At 38.4% G+C, this 22,819-nt stretch overlaps 1 protein-coding gene across 7 annotated transcripts in view; it reads left to right on the forward strand.

Moving 5' to 3' along the window:
- The window catches only part of INPP4B (inositol polyphosphate-4-phosphatase type II B), a 579,259-nt gene that overhangs the window by 377,564 nt on the left and 178,876 nt on the right, over positions 1-22,819 (forward strand). For 5 of the 7 annotated variants that reach the window (XM_074338475.2, XM_074338478.2, XM_019730779.3 and 2 more), the window contains 2 exons: positions 452-502; positions 7,684-7,763. In XM_074338475.2, coding sequence (XP_074194576.1) covers positions 452-502; positions 7,684-7,763 — 131 coding nt within the window. Of the gene's footprint in view, positions 1-451; positions 503-7,287; positions 7,353-7,683; positions 7,764-22,819 lie in introns of those variants that run through there. The other 2 variants (XM_019730783.3, XM_019730782.3) reach the window with 2 other exon arrangements.

A 22,819-nucleotide genomic window follows, 5' to 3' on the forward strand; every position in this document is an offset into this window, starting at 1 on the left:
TGGCATCTGAAAATTTGGCGGAGAATTCTCAAGTGGGAGGAATAACTTATAAGGACAGTGGGTTTGGGGGCGCATCCAGAGAATAAATAATTATTGGGCAGACATGGAATAACTTCCTCTACACCAATTCTGCCCCTACTCTTGAATGTTGAAGGAGGGTTGCTTCTTGAGGAAATGAAAGGTGATTCACCGGAAGGCTAGATAGCTCTGTATTTGACAGGTGGTGATAGAGTGAGGATCCAGGCAGTTCTGTGTACTTAGGAAAAGCAGAAGTGTAGGAACTACAGCTTTCTTGCCCTGCAGTGGATGCTGCACACAGATGCTTCAGTAATGATTAACCAGAGTTTGCCTTGACACCAGATGAAGCAAAGTAAAAGCCAGCACCGGTGTGGAGGTTCAGCACTGGTTTCTACTCCAGAGTTGCACAGAAAATGTTTGTTTTTCTCCATAGGTTCGAACCAGTGTCCTACATGAACATAAGGATCCTCTGCCAGAGATTGGGGTAAGTGTTTCTTATATTTCCAAAAGGCACACACATCACTTCTAAATTAATCATTTCCTGGATAGCTGACAAATGGCGTTAACAGGGTGTGACTATGTGAGGAGGCGTTGTCACGTATTTGCTGAATTGTATGGAATTCATTTCTTGTCTCCAGAATATCATCCTCAGATGAATCCTTGTTTCATTCAGCTGGTCAGAGAGGAGTCTAGAAATTGTCCTGCAGGTAGCTGAGATGTGATTCAGTGCCAGCATTCCTGGACCAACAGGAGGCTAGGGAAATTGCACATCTGAGCTCTACCTCCTTGGGAAGGAGGCAGAGAACCAAGCAGCCATAAAACTGGATGTATTTCTGTTTCCTGCAGCTTAAACACGTCAAAACAGTGAGGCAGGTCAAAACAGAAGCTGCCACCTACGTGCAGTCCAGTGTTGGAAAGCCCTGCTGAGGTTTGCCTGCAGCATCTGAATCATTGCATCTTCAGCCTGTAGAACTTGGAAGAGCAAAGTGGTCATAGGTGACTTTTACATAGGTGACGAGACTAGAGTAGGCAGTGGCAGCTCCTGCAAAGACAGCCCAGCAGGCTGAAAGGGATCTGTGCATTCAGAGAAAAGTCCAGAAACAAGTTGGATCTAAGAGGCCCTGGGGCTGAGCCAACTGAAGGCCTGTTTGAAATTTCCTGAAATCCCACAGTCAGTTGACAGCCTTCTCCAGTCTGAGTGTGGAGCGCTGTACTAGGTACCCTTCCTTACCTCATTGGTACCCGCCGCCATCCAAACCTGTCAATGGCACCCTTCAACAATATGCACCAAAATTTAAGTTGAGTTGGCTGAGAAGAATGTCAGCCGTCTCTGCATCTAATAGTGTGGAAGGACAACAGCACTTGGTGTTCTCTCATGCCTCGCACACGCTTCTGGTTTCTTCCTGGGGACAGGTCAAATACTTCTCTTTGACTCACATGAATCTCCATGCTTTGTTTTCTGCCTTCCCTTTAACCTCTTGTGCTGCCCTCACTTCCACCTCCCATCTCTATGCCCAAATTACGCGGGCTTCGTTTAGTTTCTCCAGAGAGACTAGCAAGTTGCTCCCAGCCCCAGGCCTTCATCGCCCAGGCCACAGGACCCTCTCCATGCCTGGGCCACTGCTCCCTGCTACCCCGCCCCCTACCCAGAGCTCAGGTCCAACACCTTTTGCCTGTGACCATCCCAGGCGCCTTCCGCCAAACCAGGCCCTCCATGGCATGCTCTTGTCTTACCCTTTACACATCCTTCAGAAAATGGAAGACCTTTTGAAATTTGTAACTATTGATAAGTTATTACATTGTTTATATGGAATTCCATTTAATATTTGAGGTTCAAGAAAGATGAGGTTATTTTTTTTCTTCTCTAAATGCTTGCACCCCCCCACCCCCCCACCCCCCCGCCCAGTTGCTCTATGTTAATTATATCCCCTGGCTTGAAGATTTAATGACATGACATCTTGACCTAATTGTGTAAAATCTCCCCCCCCCCTTTTCTTTTCTTTTCTCTTCTCATTCAGGTTCTTGGAATGTATCTTATTCATTTTAAAATTTGAATTTCTTCTCTAATTTTACATTTTTCTTCCATCCTCTTCTCCCACCACTTTTCACTGCAGGCTGGACCTCTCTGTGCCCCTAGCGACTCGTGGTGGAGGCGGAGCATAGTTTGATTGTCATGTCCTACCTTTTCCTCCCCCTACTGTTCAGTGTTGTGGTGAGGAGAAAGGAGAGGGTAGAGGTTCCTTCTGTGCTTGCCCCATGAGGGTGAGGTTCCCTTTCTACTGGTTTTGATGCTTCTCAGGCTAACACTGCCACCAGAGCCCTCTGTGTGGCAGATACTGAAATGCTGGCTCTCCTGTGAGCACAAATATAGGTATGATGTCCTTTTTCAGTACGAATAGTTCATATATCCACGTTCCCTTCCTACGGGGTAGGAAAACCATAACTGTTAGTTTTGACAGTGAAAAAAAAGGACCTGGGCTGTGAAAAAGGTCCTGTCCTATAGGTTATGTGAGGGACACGTTGTGTATCAGCCTCATACTGTCAACTTCCATTCTTCCAAGACTTTGAAAACTTACACCCCAGGTCCTGTATGTAGTTTTACAAGACTAAGTCAAAATATTTTTAATATAATGGTTTAACCTCTAAAACAGAAATATACTGTGTGCCATGAATGTGTGCCACATATGTAATTTTAAATTTTCTCATAGTCGAGGCTTTTAAAAAAGTAAAAAGAAACAGGTGAGATGAATTAAATTTCATTTAACCCAGTATGATATGCATGATATAATCATTTCAGAATGTAATCAATGCAATTATTAGTAAATAATAAATAATGACTCCCACTCCTTTTTTTTATACCACGTCTTATAAATTTGATGTGTACTTAGGATGCGTAAGAGAGCGCTTCTCAATTTAGAGCAGGCACAAGCTCTAGGACTCCAGCGAGTCTCCCCGCTGGGCAGCACAGCTCTGGGCAGTACTTGGGGAAACTTAGGAGGTCCATGCACATTGCAGTATAAAGGAAGCCTGTACTTTGAATAAAGACTTTGTGTGATGAACATACGTGAGCGGGGCTTTGCTCAGCTCATGGCAGCGTGTCTGTGGTTGTATGACCTGGCTCCTTATGTAGTGCTGCTCAACCAGGGGACCACTGACACCCCCTTGTACAACCCCGGTGAACCTTCTGGATATCTGTGACTTGCCTCAGAGTTCCTGCAAGGGCTGGGAAGATAAACTGTTTATGTGTACACTCCCCATAGAGAGCGGCCAGGGATTGAGGCAGGTGCCTTAGTTTTTCCACCCTGCTTGATATCACTCTCCAGCCATGTGAGTGATTGAAATCGTGCATCGAGCAATTTAATGATCATCTGCTTTGGGTGCTTGGACCGGAATGATAATTATGAGTGTTGCACTGTCATGCGCAGGTAAGAGAGAGGGACAGGGCCACATGTTGTGCAGGCAGAGAACCTGTAGAAGGAAAGGGAATCACCAGCTGTCCTGGAAATGAGGCACAGCGTGATGGGGATGAAAGAATGCGGGACCAAATGGCAAGACGCCTGGATTTGAACTTGACCTCTGCCTACTGTAGTAACTAGTTCTGTGACCAGGTGTGAACCAGTTAATCCCTTTGGGACCCAGTTTCTTCATCTACAGACTGGCAGTGCCTTAACAAGCCTTAGCATTCTTTGAGTCCAGGTAGGCATTTCTTGGGCCCTGATAAACATTGCACATGTTCTGATAAAAACGTGAGGTATAAGGAATTATAGGTGCTCAACAATAATAACTGCATAAGTATAACCTCTGTATCTTTTTTTTTTTTTTTTACTTTTTACCGAGAATTTCTTCTAATTTATATTTTTCCTGAATCTATTTTTTTAAATAAGGAAATATATATATATATATATATATATATATATATATATATATATACACACACACACATATATATATATATGTATATATATATACACAGAGAGAGAGAGAAATTTGTGTGTGTGTGTGTGTGTGTGTGTGTGTGTGTGTGTTTTATTGCAGGAGTTTCTCATAGGTTATATTTTTAAATGCTCTGCCTTTTCTAAAAATTACTTAAGGTTGACTTATAATACTTTTAAGTCACCTGACTTCTGGGTGTATTACATTAATCACTGTGCAAACTAATATTCATGAACTACTTCCTGTTTTCCCAGCTTTCCTGCATAATTTTGACTGTAATAGCAATAACTACTGCAACTTTTTCATATGGACTCTAAGGCCTAGCGTGGTGGAGTAACTTGTCCAAGACCACAGATTTGTAAGAGAGAAGACAGAGAAACAAGCCTGGCAGCGCTCATCAATGGAGAGCCAGCCTGGGAGCTGGGAGGAGGGATTCAATTGCCCATTTTCCTTTTTTAAAATAGAATAACTCATTTAGGATTATACTTGAGACCTCTGAGCTCCACCTCTAGTGAGGCTTTATATGTTTTGTTTGTCTTTCTTATTTTCCCCAGATCTTGGAGCTCTCAGTTTAAAATCTTTCAGATGAGAATTTTAGAAACAGCAACAAAGGAGAGATGGAAAATATTTTCCCTTGAGTTGTATTTGAAATAACAAAAACATTTTTTAAACAATTCTCTTAAATTCTGTAATTATGATTATAGTGAGAGCAACGATGAAATCGCTTAATATTACATTATTCTTTTGCATTCTCTGGAACAGAGTCATTCATTTTACCTTCTTGTGTGTTCTTTTCCCTCCACGGGAATTCAGGGTTTAGAAATCGATAAGATTGTTTCCCTCTAATTCATTCTGTTACAGGAATCCAGTGAATATTCATGTAAATGAATGATATGTTTCCAGCTTTAGGGGTGTGAAGAGTCCTACTTTTGTTTATATTGAGGTGAAGCAAATACATAAAAACCTGCTAAATAGTAAATATATAGGCAATTTCATTGTTACTGTCATAGTATGAAACACTTAGACATTGTCTTGAAATCTGGGAATTTTATTAATGCATTTTATACAACATGTAGTCCCCATGTCCAGTTATTTTTAGAATAAATGCAATAATATTGATACCTAAATAACACCTCTTCTGGTTTGTCTGGCTTGATGCATTTTCCTAGTGTAATGCTATGAGGCCATTTCCCAAATTGATTTTTAACATGCTGTATGATTTCTGTCAACTCCCCTATTATCCTTTGAGATTAAGCATGTGGCTGACAGTTGTGATGGAAAAGATTGACTCATGGGCAGTGTTGTTGGCACATCGCAAGGACTCATGGTGTGGCAGTCGGGGCAGCATGCCCTGGGCTTGGCTTAAGGAGGGCCTAGCCAAGATGCTGCTTCCCCAGGAGCTCTGGGCTGGTGGACACGAGAGATATTCAATGGCTTATAGTCACAAATGCTACTTGCAGCTGTGACTTATGGTGTGTCTGTAGCCCATGTCTGCAAATAGCTACTCCACCTGTCTCTCCAGTCTGGGGCATTTGCTGCTGCTTTTCTTGCTGTGAATATGCCACAATAACATTCATGACATGTATAGTTTGTTATATTGATTCTAAATCCATTCATACCTTCAAAACCTCAAAAGGAAAAGAAAAACGATTGTGACATTTTGAGGCCTCATGAAACTTCTGATCAGTTAAGAGTTTTCTTTGAATGAGGATAATGAGGGATGTGAATGTACATTGAAAACCCTGATTATCAGTGGAAGAGGAAGTGAGAGAGACATCTCTTTAAAATACAAAATGCTACAATGAAATTCACTACAACAATATACAATCTGCACGCTAAAAATTGTTTTGATTTACTGTATTTCAGTGAATTGCAGTTGTTTATAAATATCTGCGGAAAGAGCATTTTTCCTATATCTAATACAATAACTTACTTGAAGCTTGTGCCTGCCGTTGATTCACTCATTCATTCATCGTCAGGAAATATTTATTATATGCCTACGGCATGCTAGGCGGTGGGGATTTATCAGAAAACAAAATAAAGGTCCTTGTGGAGCTTCAGATCTCAATTGTTTTTTTTGGGGGGTACAAAATAAGTAAGTGTGTGTGTGTGTGTGTGTGTGTGTGTGTGTGTGTGTTGGTGATATGTGCCAATAGAGAAAAATCCAACAGGACAAGGATTATGAATAGCAAAGTGTATATGTGGGGAAAGGGTATTCTTTTATATAAAAAAGTTCTAGGAGAGATCTCTGAGGTCACATCAATGCTTTTGTTCAGGTGAATCTCTCCTAGGCTCGCTCTCTGCCCCATGCTGAAAAGTCACCCTAAATTTCTGCAAGTTTTATTCACACAGCTCTTGGACTTTCTTTTCTGCCTTGATTTACTTTCATATCACCACTCATTGACCTGTCATCAGAGCTTGTTTCCAGAAATCCTCTATTTTCACCTAATGTTCTTCACCTAATAATTTAGTTTCCTATTCTTCTGGCTTTGATGACTTAGTGTCTAAATAGCTCTTTGAGTTTCAAGTGAATGAATTGGTTTTATCGTTACCAACATAGAGATATCTCCAACTTTAGAACTGAGTTGCATTTCAAATGTTTGCCTTTAAGCCTTTGGGGACAGTTCTTCTAAGTTAGAACTTGGAAAAGAGGGAGAAAAATTCTGACCAGAAGCCTTTTCTTTCTGATTCTTAACAATTGCTCTGTGTAGATGCAGCCTTTTATGTATAGGATAAGTGCAAACTTTCCTCTGAAAAGACCCAATTGGCCTTCAGTCTCTCATTCTTGTACAGCCTGGCAACACACCTAAGAAGAAAGACTGTTCTGGAAAACGTAGTGCTGACTTCTTGTAGCTTATTACAGTGTGTTAGGCAGCAATGGTATCGGTAATAATATGGGTTTGGTATTTCCATGTTTACTTCTTGATTTTGGGGAGAGAATGAGAAATCCTATTTATGATATTCCCATAATATTGTGACTTTAAAATCAGAAGTAGCCAGGAATGTTAAAAAGAGATGAAAGTTTTTTATCCTAGAAAAGAAAAACCAATTTAAAGTTGTATTCTTTATATTATGAGTCAGAGTATAGACAGTAGATATTCATTGATAGGCAATACCCAGTATGATAGGTTAAAAACACAATTTTAGAAAATGTAACTGAATAAATACCATCCTTTCTTGTGTGTCAAAATGAAACTGTCCCATGCTAGTATAGAAATAACAAAGGAAACAAATGCTTTTAAACAGTGCTGTGATGGGGGAGAAATACAGCATTTCTATTTATAACTTGCACAGAGTCCCACATAAAAATAGCTCAAACCAGCAGATTTGCTCATATCTGGAACACAAAGTTGTTGCTGCCAGTGACTTGAGAAATTCTAATAAGAACGACAACGGCATTGGTAAATATTGAAAGTGTGTCATCTTTCTTTCACCCCAGCTTTCCTTTGAGGAGAAAATAGTTAGTGGGAAAGTACTGGCTTCTGTATTATACATTTTGATCTTTTCCAGGCCATTTGTCTGTTTTTTTAATGAAAAGGATGCATTTGCACCCCCAACTTCACTCCATGAGGTAGATATATTAGTGAGGATTCTATCTGTCAGTGCAATATTTGTCAGGCTGATAGATTTAACATTTCATACGTCTAAAGGCTAATTTTGTGTGATTGGTTTGACAGCCAAAATATTAGGAACCTCGAAGTTAATGAAAACCATTTCTTCTCTCGTTTGCAGCGAAGCTTCCTGGGCTATGCCAGTTTTAAAGTGGGGGAACTACTGAAGTCAAAGGAGCAACTGCTAGCTCTGAGCCTGAGGTGGGTCTGTCTGCAGCAACGCTGTTAAAGTTAATCGCCCGAGGTATTTACTAAAGGCTGGTTGGGTGTGAAAGTCACAATTCTTGTAGATGTTTAGATGTCAGCTCTCAAATGCCTTCCATTCTCCATTGCAACAAGTTACTCGTATATTCACACAGCAATTATTCAAGTTCACATTTAAGTTCATGTTTCAGATTGTCAAAGTTTACCTGCCGTTGTAGGAGAAAAATAGGACATTCTCATTGAGGCGATGACATTCTTTGAAAGTAGGAAAGAAAATAGAAATGATGAGTGTATAATTAAATAATTTTTGTTGCTTAACAGGATGGTACTTTTTAAATCAAGTACATTTCTAGGATTGAAATATGTTGGTTGGAGGCAACAGTGCAGGTCTGTGATACTAGAGGATAAGTTGATTATTCTCTTTTTTAAAGCTTATTTTGTTGCTATACAATTAAATATAAAATGAAAGTTAAAATAGACTTCATATTGAAACAGACAATAGATAAGTGCTAATTTTGAGTATGTATACAATTTGTTTTGATATGGAAGATGAGACAAAAATCTTTAGGAAGTTGCATAGTGTTTGAATACTAATAAGAATATTAAATAGAATAAATATTTCTTTTTTAACTTCATTATAAATTTGAAATAATAGTATGTTGTTTTCTAACTGTATAATAACTTTTATAGTTATGTAAACATGGAAAATACTATCTGGCAATATTTGTATAGTAGTCATGAATATGAAAATGGTATAGAACCTTATTCGCAATCCTAAGATGTCCTTCTTTTGATAAAACAGAGAGGCGACTCTCAGAGAAGAGACAATATCCTAAGCTTGTTTGCCATCTGACCCAGCCCCCAAGGGTCCACTTGTAAACCAACAATTTATTTTACTAAAGATCCTGTGCCTTATGCTGTAATCTGTACTGCGGCCTGACGTCTTTTCTGATTTGTCCTGATCCTTACAGTTTTACCTTTCAACTTAAGAGATAGTACAAAATAATTTTAAGTAATCTGTATTCATGTAGCAAAGTAAGTGTTGGTGGGTTCTAATGAGGCCACCGTCTTCTCTCTCGCTACCTTTGGGCTATGTCTCTTAACCATCTCTTATTTTGTTGTTGTAGTTTACTTGGGAATACATTTAAATATCTTCATAGTTCTATAGTGTTATTCCCCACAAAATTTTGTTGCAGCTGTTTTCAGTTTCAAGTGTGTAAGGGTGAGCTAAAAAGTCTAGCTTTCAATGTCACTGATATCCTAGAAAATATCGATTATGAACCTTGCATGGTGGATAGATCTGATCCGAGTGAGGCTGGATTCATATGAGATGACAAACATCGAGCTAACTTAGCCCTACTAGCAGGCCATGTGTTTTCTAGATGAGATGCATAGCACTTTATTTCTCCTTGTGCTGACTCACAAGCCGCAATATTGTTTTTATCATAACTGTCATGAACGGCAGCACACTACACAACATTTAGACACTGCCTTTGAAACAGAAATCAGGGGCCCAGAAATTCTTAGTGAAATGAAAATTAGTGAACTCATACAATGTCTTAGAGGGAGAATAGGAAGATAAGGGTCAAACTTAGAGTCCGGCTGTTGGAAGAAAATAGGAAGATAATAAAGGATATCAAGACAAATTTCCACTTTTGATTTTAATACCCCTGATTCCTACTCATTTGATTTTGATTGTGTTTAAGAAAAACAAATTTAACAACAAAGAAATGCATTTTCTACAAAAAAAATGATTTTAAAAACCGTTTTTGAAATGGCTAGGTTATTATTTTTCCCTTTTGTGCTTTCCAAATTTGTGCATTTCTCTCCCTATGAAGCAGACACTAAGAGAGACTTATCATAGCCTTTGATTTCTGGTGCTTCATGTTTTTTACTTCTGATATAATTTATCTTCCTCTACTGACTTCGTAGTCTGAGCTACTGAGTCGGAAGAACATTAGGTCAGGAATAAGAAGCGTTTCTTTGGTTGTTTGTCTTGTTTAGTTTTGTTTTAAATATTCCTTTGCACTGATAATATCTGATTTTTATTCCTTTTACAATCCAGTCATTTTTAAAGCAATAGAATTCTCAGAGTGTTATGTTTTGTAATATACAGACGTATGAGAGAGGCCATTAAAGAAAGAAACATTAGACTTCTGTGTAAATTTTTTCCCATTTTATGTAATTTATATGTGTACATATTTATGCATATACACATATATCATAGATTGTGTTACTGGATATGTGTTTGTTCATCTATATGATTTTAAGACTTTTGCTTTCTCACAAAACATGAATACTTATTTTCTATTGTCAAATATTTGTGTTTAGAGAAGGAAAGATTCAAATTATGAGGTCTTTAACTTTTTATTTTTTGGGTGTTTTATCAGTTTAACCTCCTTAAACACACACACACACCAATTTTTTGTTTCTAAAACTAAAAGAATAGCATAAAAACCCACATAGTTTTAAACTTAATCTCCCAGAGGCATGTTCTTATGTAACTTGAGAGCTGGAAGTGTAATGATAAGGAAAGGCTCCTTAAGCTGTGTCATAGTTTTCTCCACAAGAGTGTTCAGAGTGATAAAGAGACGAATTGTCACTAGCATCTCCCATGTTGGGGGTCCAGGCATGTTCTGTAGGCCACAGGGCAATAGATCAGAATAAGTTTGTTCCTAGAAACCTGTGAATAAGTCTGAACCCCTACAGTAACCTGGAACCAACCTTGGCCATAGACTGACGATAGAGTTCTAAATGATAATATGTTTCTATTCAAATAAAATTAAACTTGCTTAGAGTTTTAATTTCCTACCACTAGTCTATTCCTGCACACACACAAAAAGATTATGCAAGTCTTCTTACTTTAAACAGCAGACATATTCTTTAAAATTGTATGTATGATTAAATACTCCAGTGACAACACCTTTTCTTATCCATAGCTACTTGAACTTCAGAGATGACTTAAAAAATCACATCCACGCATCTTATTAGTCATGTATATTTTGAGTACATTTCATTCTCTTCTAAAAGCCTTCCAGTTAGCTTTTTTAGGTACCAGGAAGTAGGGTTGCGGTGGAAAATTCTGATGGTTTCACAACACTAATTCTTATGTTATGTCTAAAACATTTTCTATTTTAAATAAGGGCAGTAGATATTGACTGGTGGCCAACAGCCCCTCTTTGAGAGAGAATAGAATATTCATGATTAACTATAAAACGGAATAGTATTATACTTTATGGAACGCACCAATGGAAAAGTTAGGGAATGTGCATGGCATGTAATAAGCTAACTTAATTGATGTTTTTGCATAGGAATAATTAAAAATACACATCATAAACCCTGAAAGCAATGCATAGTAACACTGTGTTTTTTACTTTGGGAGTGAACAAGCAGGAAAACACACAAGTCCATAGCAAATGCATGATGGATCCAGACACACATATAAGGGGAGACCCTCTCATCCTGGAGTGTTTCCTTCCCTGTGCTTTTGGTATGATTCAAGTGAAGATGACAGGAAGCTCTCCAGCACACCTCCTCTGACAGACTCACACCTCAGACATGTAGGAAGAGGTAACTAACACTATTTGAGCTTTATGAAGGATAAGCATTTCAACCATCCTGTCATATTGATCTTCTAATAACCTTGCCTGGAAGCGGATGCTATTCTTATTTTACAAATATGCAAATTGAGGAAGAGCAGTTGGACTTCCTAAGGTCACACAGCTGGGACAGGATGGAAAGATGGAGACTGGGAGAGAAGGGGTCTTGATATCCAGGATTTCCTAGAGAATATATGTTTTGTTTAGACTCTTAGCATTAAATCATTTGAGAGACCAGAAGAGACCTTGGCACTTTAGCTTCAGGCTGGACCCCTGTAGTGGTAGGGACTCAAACTCAGGGGGACATTCATTTTCCCATTTTCAAGCAGGTCACTCTTAGGAAAGTATTCCCTGTTTTATCCCAAGTTTTATCATCTTGTCTTGGGCCCAGGTGTCCCTCGTGGAGTTGCATAGAATATGTTCATTCCTTTTCTCACATTTGAAAGCAGCTACTTTGTCCAACTATACATCTTCTATCCCCCTCCCCTCCACACAGGAAGGAATGTAAGGTAATAGAAAGAACACCAGACTTTTCAGACCAGACTTGGGTTCAAGTCCTAGCTCTGTCACGAACTATGTCACCCCAGACATGTCTACTCTTTAATATCTGTTAATGGAACTAGTACTAAACTCCCTCCCAGGGCGATTCTGGGCAATTAATAAATGTAGTGACATTCCATGCACTCCTTTGCATTAGAGAAAAACGTTCTAATAAATATTGTTTTCTTTCTTCTTAGTTTTCTTGCTTAGTTTATTGAGGTTCTATCTTAAAATGTGACATCCACAGTTCTCCAAATTGGTTAATGGCAGAGAAGTTGATTTAACCTTTGATCTGGACATACCATTTCTATTTTCTGAGGAATGGATACTCACCTGAAACCTACACTTTGGCTTTAATCATTCTAACATCAGATTTTGCTTTGTATCGTATGCAGGTACCAACAAGAGCATATGGAGAGCAGTTGGGTTGAAACAGGCAGCATCCCAGTAGAGTTGGGGAAAACAAAATTGTTTTGACTTAAAAACTTTAGCAATATAGCATTGAAATCAGGACAGAAATTCATAAATGCAACACAAAGTGTCAATTGCTTTTAGAGTTTACTGACGCATTTTACTGCTGAATATATCAACAACTGTCTACAGAAGTAAATTCAAGTAACGTCTCTCAGGGTTGGACTGTGAGAATGAAGAGAGACATCAAGCACAGAAGTAGGGGCATTTGCTGCTGAAACAGATTTTATGTCCTTTTCTGTAACTGTGTTCATATCCTTTAGGAACACAATTGCCTGAAGTTGTCAAAAGGCTCTAACATGAGCCACTTTGTCACAACTGTTCAAATTACATCAATTTATTATAAAATCAGAGAATACAAAGTATATAGACATTATCGGACTAAGACAGTAGAAAAATAGACAATGCAGGTTATTTAGAGACATACCTGAGCCCAAATCTTGGCTCTCCTGTTGCTTAGTAGGATGGCTGATGGCTCTGAGACCGTTTTCTTACCTGTGAAATGCAGACACCAGCGGTGCCCACCTCACAGGGTTGTTCTGATTCCCACATGAGTTATTCATGTGATATGTTTACAACAGTGCCCAACACGTAGTAAGTGCTCAGTAAGCGCTAGCTGTACTTTTATTTTATCTTCTTTTATTGACTGTTTTTTTTAGCCTTAAGGCTGTGTGTGTGTGTGTGTGTGTGTGTGTGTGTGTGTGTTTTCAGGTGAGGACTAGACCCATGGTACACAACCTATCTGAAATGGTATCTGATGCAAAACAGGGGCTCATCATATTCATTACCTGTTATCAAAATTATTATCATCAGTATTATTATTTTCCATTTCATTCAACTAGACTGTCATTTATAATGTAAATGGCTCTGCAGTTATATAGTCTGCATTTTTTCTTTATGTTCCTGATCTATTTTTATGAGGCTGTAGGTATGACCATGGAAACCAATTAATACCGTCTTAGCTTGCATTATTCAAAAGACGTAGCCTTTGTCAGATTGCAAAGCAGAATTTTCAGTCACTAAAGGGACAGCTCTACCTAGAGTCCACTTCAATAGCTCCTCCCTTTGTATAGAAAAGCTTGAAATCTTTCCTCTTTTAAAATGCAAATCATGTCGAGTTAATAGCTGTACACAAAGGCCTACCTACCTAAGAAGCTTGAGAGCTCATTTAGCTTTGAAGATAATTTTCAGGAGTGATTAGGCCTGCAAGGAATTATATTTGACCTGAAAATTTTGTATTGGATTTGGTCATATTTACCAAAATCACTTCCATCATTATCACCCTGTGTTTCTGCTACTCTGGACACATTTATGTCAGCTTCTAAAAACAGTATTTTTTGAAACACTGGTATCCCTTCAGTTATTATGTATATGTTCTCTGAATGAAGACATTTATGACCAAATAAGTTTGAAAATGCTCTATAAAAGAAGTGAGGTGGGTTTCCTTGCTGTAAGACTTCTCAGAACCTTCATTAGCCTTCAAGGGACTCTCAGAGGACAGTTGTTGCCTACAGCTTTTCCCAAATTAATTTGAACACAAGAAGCTTTCTTCATGGAACACCTATTCACAGCTTAGCAGGCACTGTGTCCCAAGAATCACAGCTGCATAGTTTAGAAAGCACTGATTTAAAACAAGAACAACTTGTTTTCCAAGGAAATACTTGAGTGACTGTATGTATCTGTCCACTTTTCCCCCCATAAGCATATTTTTTAACATGCCCATCTGTAGGCAGGCATGTGGTCTTCATCCAAATGAACACTGGCTCTTACAAACACACCTTCCTCACCCACGCATCATGCCCATTCCAGTCCCATCACAGGTCCACTGGCAGGTAGCAATTTACACTCAGGCCAGGTTCTATACAGATACCAATTTGGGAAATTGGTACAAAATGCATGGGGAAAGAGTGATAAAATACATGCTGTATTTTTGACCTTCATTGACAGACTGTTTTCAGGCTGGGAGAAGTGGACATGCTCTAATTTTCACAATCAGCTAGTATCATAACTACCCCAAACTTAACTTAGCTCAACCCTCTGAAGACTCTGCCTTTTGGTGCTTTTCCTTTTTTGGTTAAACTAAGAACCATCATTTTCAACTCATCCTTTCTAAAATTCTTACCGGATTATGCTCTTTTCCTATTTCGTACTTTATATTCCTCTCAATGAACACGGACAACCTCCAGCACCTTGGCCGACACACACAAGACAGCAAGTCTGCTTTGCAGCCTCATCTGTAGCCACACACATTACTCTGGACACGAATCACCACTTCTTCCCTCATTTGTAGCGACTTCTGTGCACTGTACACTTTCTAAAAGTGGAGTCAGAGTCCTGGGTTTCTCCAAAAACCCTCTCTCCAAGGTATTTGAGCTCATTTTCAACTTTGGACAGCAAGAGAGCACAACAATGTCTGTATATGTAGATGATGCAAGTTAGATTCTTCCCCACACTGTCTTCCAAAGATTTTTCCTCCATGTGTCCTCCAAAGGATTTTTCTATCCCTTGCCCAAAGAATAAGTATATCCAGAAGACCCTGGTATTCTCCCAATTTATTCTCACCAAAAACAGAGAGGCAGCCATCTCCAAGTGAAAAGGTCTGGTCGCCATACCCCACCACAGCTTACCGTTAGCTCCTCAATTTCCTAAGACAAAAGGACCATGTTTCTATCATCAGGCTTCCCAGTGGGGGCCCAAAGAAGCAGGTCAGAGCTCATCATTCCTGCTCCAGCTAACAGGCTAATCATCCCTAGAAGGTCACCGTGTTTCAACTGTGTTTCCAATGAGGTTTGACTTTGCTTTTCCATTTACACATTGTCAGTTCTACTTAATAAATGAGTGAGCTGTGTTGGAGGTATCATGCCTGAGAAAATATAGAGAGTTACCTTCTACTTGACAATGTATTTCCTCTAACAGCAGGCTCTAGCCCAGGATTTTCTACCCTAACCCGTGAAGTGAAATTCACTGATGCCTCTTGTTCTGCGGCATAGCATGACTAGCTTATAGTAACAGTGTGCTTGAAAGAGGTTGTTTGCAATAAGACTTCAGTAAGATAAAGCGTTGAGTCAGGAAAAGGATGAAGAATACTACTTTATGAAGGAAAGATAGGGAAACAAAATACACAAAATGTCATCTTAAAACTATTTTATGAAGGCAGAAGGGAAAGATGGGATCAAAGATAAGATGATAAGAGATAAGAAAGACGAGAATAGGCAAGTTTATTTTGCTTTATTTAATTTCATTTTGCACTAATATAAGCGAAGTGTGTCTCTCTAGGCTGTGCTGCAATGGGGGGTGGTTGCTTCTAGCAGTGGGCCCAGCCTGTATTCTGGGTGATCCGTTGGGTCTGTTGATCAATGTACTTACGCTTATTAGAATTCAATAGAAACTATTAGGTCATTAAGGATTCTTCTTTATAACATTGTGTGGCACTGATGAGTTTGTTATATCACGGGACAATTTTGCCATCTCACATAGAATGTTTTTAAAATTCACTGAAATAATTGAAGGCAGGCTTAATTGGACCTGACCTAAGTGCTGCTGGGCCCAAAGTACATTATTACAATATCAGGTGAAATCACCACATACGCTTGTAAATACATGCTGAATGTTACTGCCTTCTAATGTCTGTATATGTAAATTGGAAAGTAAACAAACACATTCTTTTAAAACTTAATATAAAAATTGATTGATAAAATCAAATTGAAGGTGCCATAATAAAAGGTCTAATCCTCATCCATCCATTGAAGACTTGAGCAGATAAACTTAATTTATTTTTATCTTCCCCAACATTGATGCATTCTCTCTAATTCAAAGCAGGATTAAAAGTTTCAATCCTCAACTTTGAAATGGTGTGTACTGGGGATTATTTTTCTCTTATCTAGAATCAAATTGAAGATTTTCCAGGGATTTACACAGTAACTAGAACAGACATTTTCTAAAGATTCTTGGATTTGCTTGTTTGTTGGGCAAACTGCCAACAAACTCTAAATTTCTCAGCTATTGACTCTTATTTCTAGTGCTAGCAGAAATGAATTCTTTCTGTGACCAAGTGACAGAGCCTTTAAAGCACTTTAAGGATAAGCCTGTGAATGTAGCATTGGAGGAAACTGGTTTCATTACTGTCACCAGGAGTTAATTACTTTGCTTAAATTTCCCCATCTGTCTACTAATGAAAATAATACCACTGAGATGAGCTTAAAGTATGGGTTCATAAACCAGATTTTAAGTAAAGGTTCCCTTTATACTTGAATAGTAACAAAAAGTTTACTACCTACTCTTTTTTTTTTTTTAATGCCACCACTTCTTCCCTCAAACCCCCGCTAGTCCTTGAAAGAAGTACTATTTGAGTGATGTTATCTTTCCTGCCAAGTTCATTTGAAAAGTATATTGAGATAATAAAAGATATATGAAGGCTCCAGTGAGGGGAAAATGGTGAAAATACATATAACTGGGTTCATAATATTTGTTGTGAAATCATATTTTTTTCCTCAGAGATTGTTTTTATAAATTCTTTGAATTCAAAAATGCTAGCCTTGGACATAAAATGAAGCAGCATAATTTTCTTTGAGTTTTAGAGCTAAGATGAATAAATAACAGGAATGTATATAGATATTTCCTGGAGAGTGTTATTCCTTTTTTACACCCTACAGGTTCATTCCTCAATGAAATCTTTACAAGTGTTCTACCTAATGCCTTCCCTACAGAGAGATGCAGCCAGAGAGGCAGGGTAATGAATTTCCAAGTGATAATGAGAGTTTCCTTCTGGAACTAATTTTAAGAATAGATTCCTGGGCAACTCTGAAGCGAGAGGAGAGGCTCAGGATGGAGAACAAGTAACATTTTATACCTGCACATGGTTATTCCCTCTGGGAAAGAGTTTCCCTTTCTATTTGGAATCATGCATGTTAATAATCAGTGCACAAAGCTTATTCATGAAGTTTCAGTGCAGGCTGTAGGATGGCCGTGTAACAGTGTACCTGTTACATTAGCTGGGACTGGAAACCAAGTCATATCACTCCTAAGAACTGAGGTCCAAATTCTACCATTAACTGGACATATGATTCCAGAAAGTAGATTGTTTTGTACTTCAATTTTGGTCAATAAGTATATTATCCTTATCTGAAAAATCTTCATAGAATTGTGATGGTTTCGTTCAGCTCCCAACAGCCTGCTCCAAAGCTCTGAGGAAACTTGCTTTCTGAGCTACCTGATCTTTCTTCTGAGCAAGAGACATTTGGGCTCCTGGATGGCAGCTGGTCACCAGAAAGACCAAGGCATGTTTAGAAGCTTGGAACTTTCAGCTCTACACTCTGTCTTCCGTGAAGGGGAGAGGGGCTGGAAATTGAGTGAATGATCGATTGATCATGTCTATGTGATGAACCCTCCATAAAAATCTCCGAAGTGCGGGTTTCAGATAGCTTCTGGTTGGGGCACACGTTCATGTAGTGAGAGGGCCACTATACCATCTCTATAGGACAGAAGCTCTTGCACTGAGGACCCTTCCAGAGCTCACCTTGTATATCTTTTCACCTACGTGTCCATCTGTATCCCTTATGATACCCTTTGTAATGTAATAAACTGGTGAACATGAGTGCTTTCCTGAGTTCTGTGGCTGTTCTAGCAAATGATCAAATCCAAGACGAGGGTCATGGGAACCTCTGATTTGTGGCAAAGTCAGACAGAAGTTGGGTAACCTTACTACTTATTGACCAAGCAGTCAATCAGTCCATCAATCATACAGTAAATTACCACTATTTCATCTTTTGGTTTTCAGAAGTAAGTTTTTAAAAAAATTAGATGGACCTTGTGATTATTACTGTTCTTGGACAAATCCCAGCACTGCTGATGACTCGTGAGGTGGCCTTGAGCCTTTCACCTAACCTCTCTGGGTTTCTACACAATGAATTGGATGAGTTAAGGTTACTTTCTGCTTAAGCATTCTCCAATTTTATTCAATCCTAATACTGAGGTCAGAGGAGTTAATCTTAGAATAGAATAAAAGAGAAGATAGCTGCATCCAAGTTTATTTTAAAGCTAGTAAAATTTTTATTTGGAACACAAACTTCAGCTTAGTTCTCAAAACATTTACAGAACGATAAAATTTACAAGAGTGATAGCAATCACTCTTGAACTGAACATTTTAATCCTGTGACTTTTAATTTTTACTGTTTTTACTTCCTGTGAGACCCTCAGCCTGCCAAATACCAAAATCTGTTATTTTTCTTATACGGATTCTTTGTTAGAGATGTGATAAAGACCGTTTAATTACTAATAGATATGCTCTCTTATAATCAGAAATTTTAAAACAGTGCTTCAAGGGGAGATATTTGGATAAAAAGTATGGCTTTCTCATGCACTTTGTGTTGAAAAACTGGTGTAGGACATTTGACTTATTCCTGTTGATATTCAGATTCTATTTAGCATGAATAAAAGCAGCATGCTATTTCCATATAGCAGAATGTCTTGAATTTTTCTTTAATTGCTTTTCTTTCTTTTAACAAAAATTTCTGTAGGAATCTTTATGGTTCTATCTAGACTGCTTTAGCTGTGAATCAGTCACATTTGACCTCTAAAATAATTACCGGGTGATTTAGTAATGCCGTGTCAAGACTGTGTAGCCAAACAAGTTAAAATCAGAAATGGAAAATTTTAGGTTTTATAGTATTTTAAAATCTGTACTTCCTGTCTGCCTGTGTATACATTGCTTAGCTAAACTGGGTTTCCTTATTGTGGCAATAACCATTACTCATTCTTGGGTGATTGGTCATCATGCAGAAATACTTCATCTACATGGCTGCCCATCATTTTCCTTGTTTGTCCACTCCCTACTCTGGCCCTAGTGCCTTCTGCTCCCCAGACTCTCTTCTGATACCCGAGGTCCCTCCTCAGACCCATCCCCTATCCTCAATCATTTCCTTTTATTTAACTGGAATCTGGCTGTCTCTCCTGCAGCCCTGCCAAGTGGCTGCCTGTTATACCTGCTGTACAATTAATAGCCTCTCAAAATTCCCCTGGATTAGGCTCATGGCTTCAGACATTCCATTGGATTTCCGCATTCTTGTGTTGACCAAAAGATGTCACCTTCTATCATCTCATGAGGATTTTAACTTGCAATTCATTGTGTTTCTCTTCAGCACTATTCCTCTTATACACTTTGTGATTCCATAGCCACGTAGGTGATCTTTGCAGTTCATTGGCCTTTCAGGCTTTTCTCTAACATACTTTGCAACCCACTCCCGTGGTCATTCCCTAGATTATGCTGTTAATGCCACCACTCCAGAGTCTTAATTTTAAGTATTCTATTTTCTGATTTCCATCTGCTATCTTTCCAGTATGCTCCTTATTGTTGCTCCTTGATTATACCACGTCCTCGATCCTAAAATCATGTCTTTACCCGTCACAGCCCTCTGCCCCATATCTACTCTTTGCTTATTATCCAGTTGAGGTTGCATGGTCCATCACTGGGAAATCATAAAACAATCTCCTTGCATACATCCTCAACTCCCATGTCCCTCTTTTTTTACTAGTGGTTAAATCCAACCTTTTGTTCATCTGCTTCATATTTGTATCCTTGCAGCTGTGTGGGCTAGGATAACCTGATATCCATGCTTATAGGTTTCATTAGGGTTCATGACCCCTAACTTTATGGGTACCCTCACTAACACTCTATTGTCCTAGATTTCCCTGGTCCATTTGCCCTTCCACTCTCCTGGACCATTATTTGGTTCCCAGAACCTCCAAAATATCTCCCCTCTTCCTCATTCTCAGCTGATTTATCAGGTTTCTGTTTCACTGAGAAGAGGACTTTGATAATTTCCCATGCCTTATTTACCACCCTACCAGCATCTTGTCTGCCTTCCTTCCTGTTATTATAGATGAACTCTGCTTCATGTGTAAAGTCAATCCCTCTCCTCGTCTTTTGGATTCCATCTTTTCTCACCTGTCCAAGACATTACTCCAGCAATTATCCCCCTTTACTCCTGTATCATAAAGTATTTCCTCACCACTAGATCATGTCTATTAGCAGAAAAAGTGCCGCCGAATCTCCCAAATCTCCTTCTACCTTCTGCTCCTTTTCCTTGCTCTTCCTGATAGAAGAACCATTTTAGGAGCTGTCTCCACTTAATTCTTATGATTGTCTTTTGAACCCATTCTCATCAGGTTTCATCCCTGTCATGTCACCTGAATAGCTCTTGTCATGATCAGGAGTGAATGGCTTCCATGTTGTTAAATCCAGTGGACAATTCTCGATGTTCCTCTTCCTTGGCTTCTCTGCACAGTGCGTCCCTCCCTCCTTAAAACACATTCTTCACTGGGTATCTGATGAAACAGACTAACACTATCTTTGTCCATTGGAGAAGGAAATTTTCCTTCTGGCCTTGAAAAAGCACACTGCCATTTTGTGAACTGCCTATGGAGAGGGCCACATGGTGAGAACCTGAGGGTGGCTTCTAAGAGCTGAGTGACATCCCAGCTGATAACTAACAAAGATAGTTAACTAAATAACAAAGATAGTTAAAGCTGATAACTAACCTCAGTCCTACAGCCATGAGGAAATACATTCTACCAACAATTTCAACGATCTAGGAAATAAGGGGATTCTTTCCTGGAGCCTGTATATGAGAATAGCCTATATCTCTATTTCACACTTGCGAGACCCTGAGTAGAGGAACCGGCCCAGACATTTGATCTATAGAAACTGTGAGAAAATAAATGGTATAATTTTAAGTCACTGAATTTATGGTCACTTGTTATGCAGCAATATAAAGCTAATGCATACATCTCTGACTTAGTCATCTAGTACTCTCTTCCCCACCTACCCTGCTTTAGCCACATTAGTGTCTTTCTCTTGAATATAAGGACCATGTTTCCCTACAAAGCCTTTGGACAATCTGCTTCAGCTGTCAGAAAAGATCACCCTCCCCCCCAAAAGATGTATAGTTCACTTCCTTATCTTCTTTATGTTATTATTCAAATAGTATCTTATCAGAGAGGTCTTTCAAAACCACTGAATATAAAGTAGCAACCCCAAAGCAGCACTCACCCACCCTCTTACCCTGCTTAATTTTTCTGCATGGCATTTACCATGTTCTGATGTGTCATTTATTTGTCTCTAGAATTCCAGCTCCATGACTGCACGGATTTTTGTGCTCTCTGTTGTATTCTTGTGTATGGGATAGTGCTTGACAACATAGTAGGTACTTACTAAATGTTTGTAATTGAATTAATGTATTGAATAAAGTTATTTTGATTTTATTTTTATGTTTCTATGGAAGATTATGATTTGGAAACTCCTTTTTTGGTTAAAAATGTTGTCATATTAAAGGAAAATAAAGAAAAACATGTTTTAAAAACCGCAAGGTTTTCTAACTGAATAACAACTCCAAATGCAATTAGGCATAAAAATATAGGCACTGAGAATTGCTCAGTTTAATAGTGCATGCCTCATTGTGCAATTTAAAGCATAGTGACTTTCTTACTATACTGGTTTGAAATACATCATGCTCAAAATTATGTTCATACACTGTATAACTTTGACCTTTTAATGCTAGCTTTTTAAACAAAACCTCTGCACTATTTCTATTATTAAAAATCTGACATAAACTCAAAAACATAAAGCTCTGATAAAAATATACATAATTCAAAATTTAAATATTAAATATTGACCCACCACTAGTATTTAATGCGAATTATTTAATAGTTAAATGTTTTAAATCTCCCTGCCTGTTATTTAAACATCTAAGAGCATGTTGATTGGTTTCATGACATTTGCAAACTATTCACAAAAAGAGTTTCTGCTGTAGTATCATGTCCATTTTTAGTAAGAAACAAAGTTTTGCTGAACTGTCTACTAAGATTGTTTGCACCTGGTCTTAAAAGGCTTTTTTTTTGCTTTTAAAAAAATGTCTGCATTGAGTCAGACAAATCTATGTACGAACTCTTATAATTTCTTTCTTTCTACTATTCACTTTCTCTCCAAAGGGGTTCTGCTTTGTGTGTACAGTGGCTCTTTTCTTCTTAATCTTTTTAATTCTCTTACTCAAAATAAAAATTCAAGCAAATAAATATAATAAAATAACCCAACAAAAAGCCTGAACAGTAATTTCTCTTTGTATGTCTAAATGTGAGTGATAGAGGCAGTAGGTGGCCCGTGGGTTTATCTCATGAACAGCTATCATTGGCTTATGAAATTCATCACACCTGCTGCATGAGCATTTTCTTCTCTAATCTCTGATGAAATGCACCCCATTGTTCAGGTGGAACATTTTTCTCTCATAAATGGCATTTCTATGTTGACAGATATTTTGAAAGCACAGGGCATGGAATAAATTGACACTGACTTTGCTATTGCAAATAAACGTTGCCAGAAATTAGAAGATTGGTTCACATGGAAGAAGATACCCTTTTAATAATTTGATTTCTGTATTCCTAGACTAAATG

This window comes from Rhinolophus sinicus, chromosome 15, assembly GCF_057876585.1.
Source record: "Rhinolophus sinicus isolate RSI-liver-muscle chromosome 15, RSI-T2T, whole genome shotgun sequence".
NCBI lineage: Eukaryota > Metazoa > Chordata > Mammalia > Chiroptera > Rhinolophidae > Rhinolophus > Rhinolophus sinicus.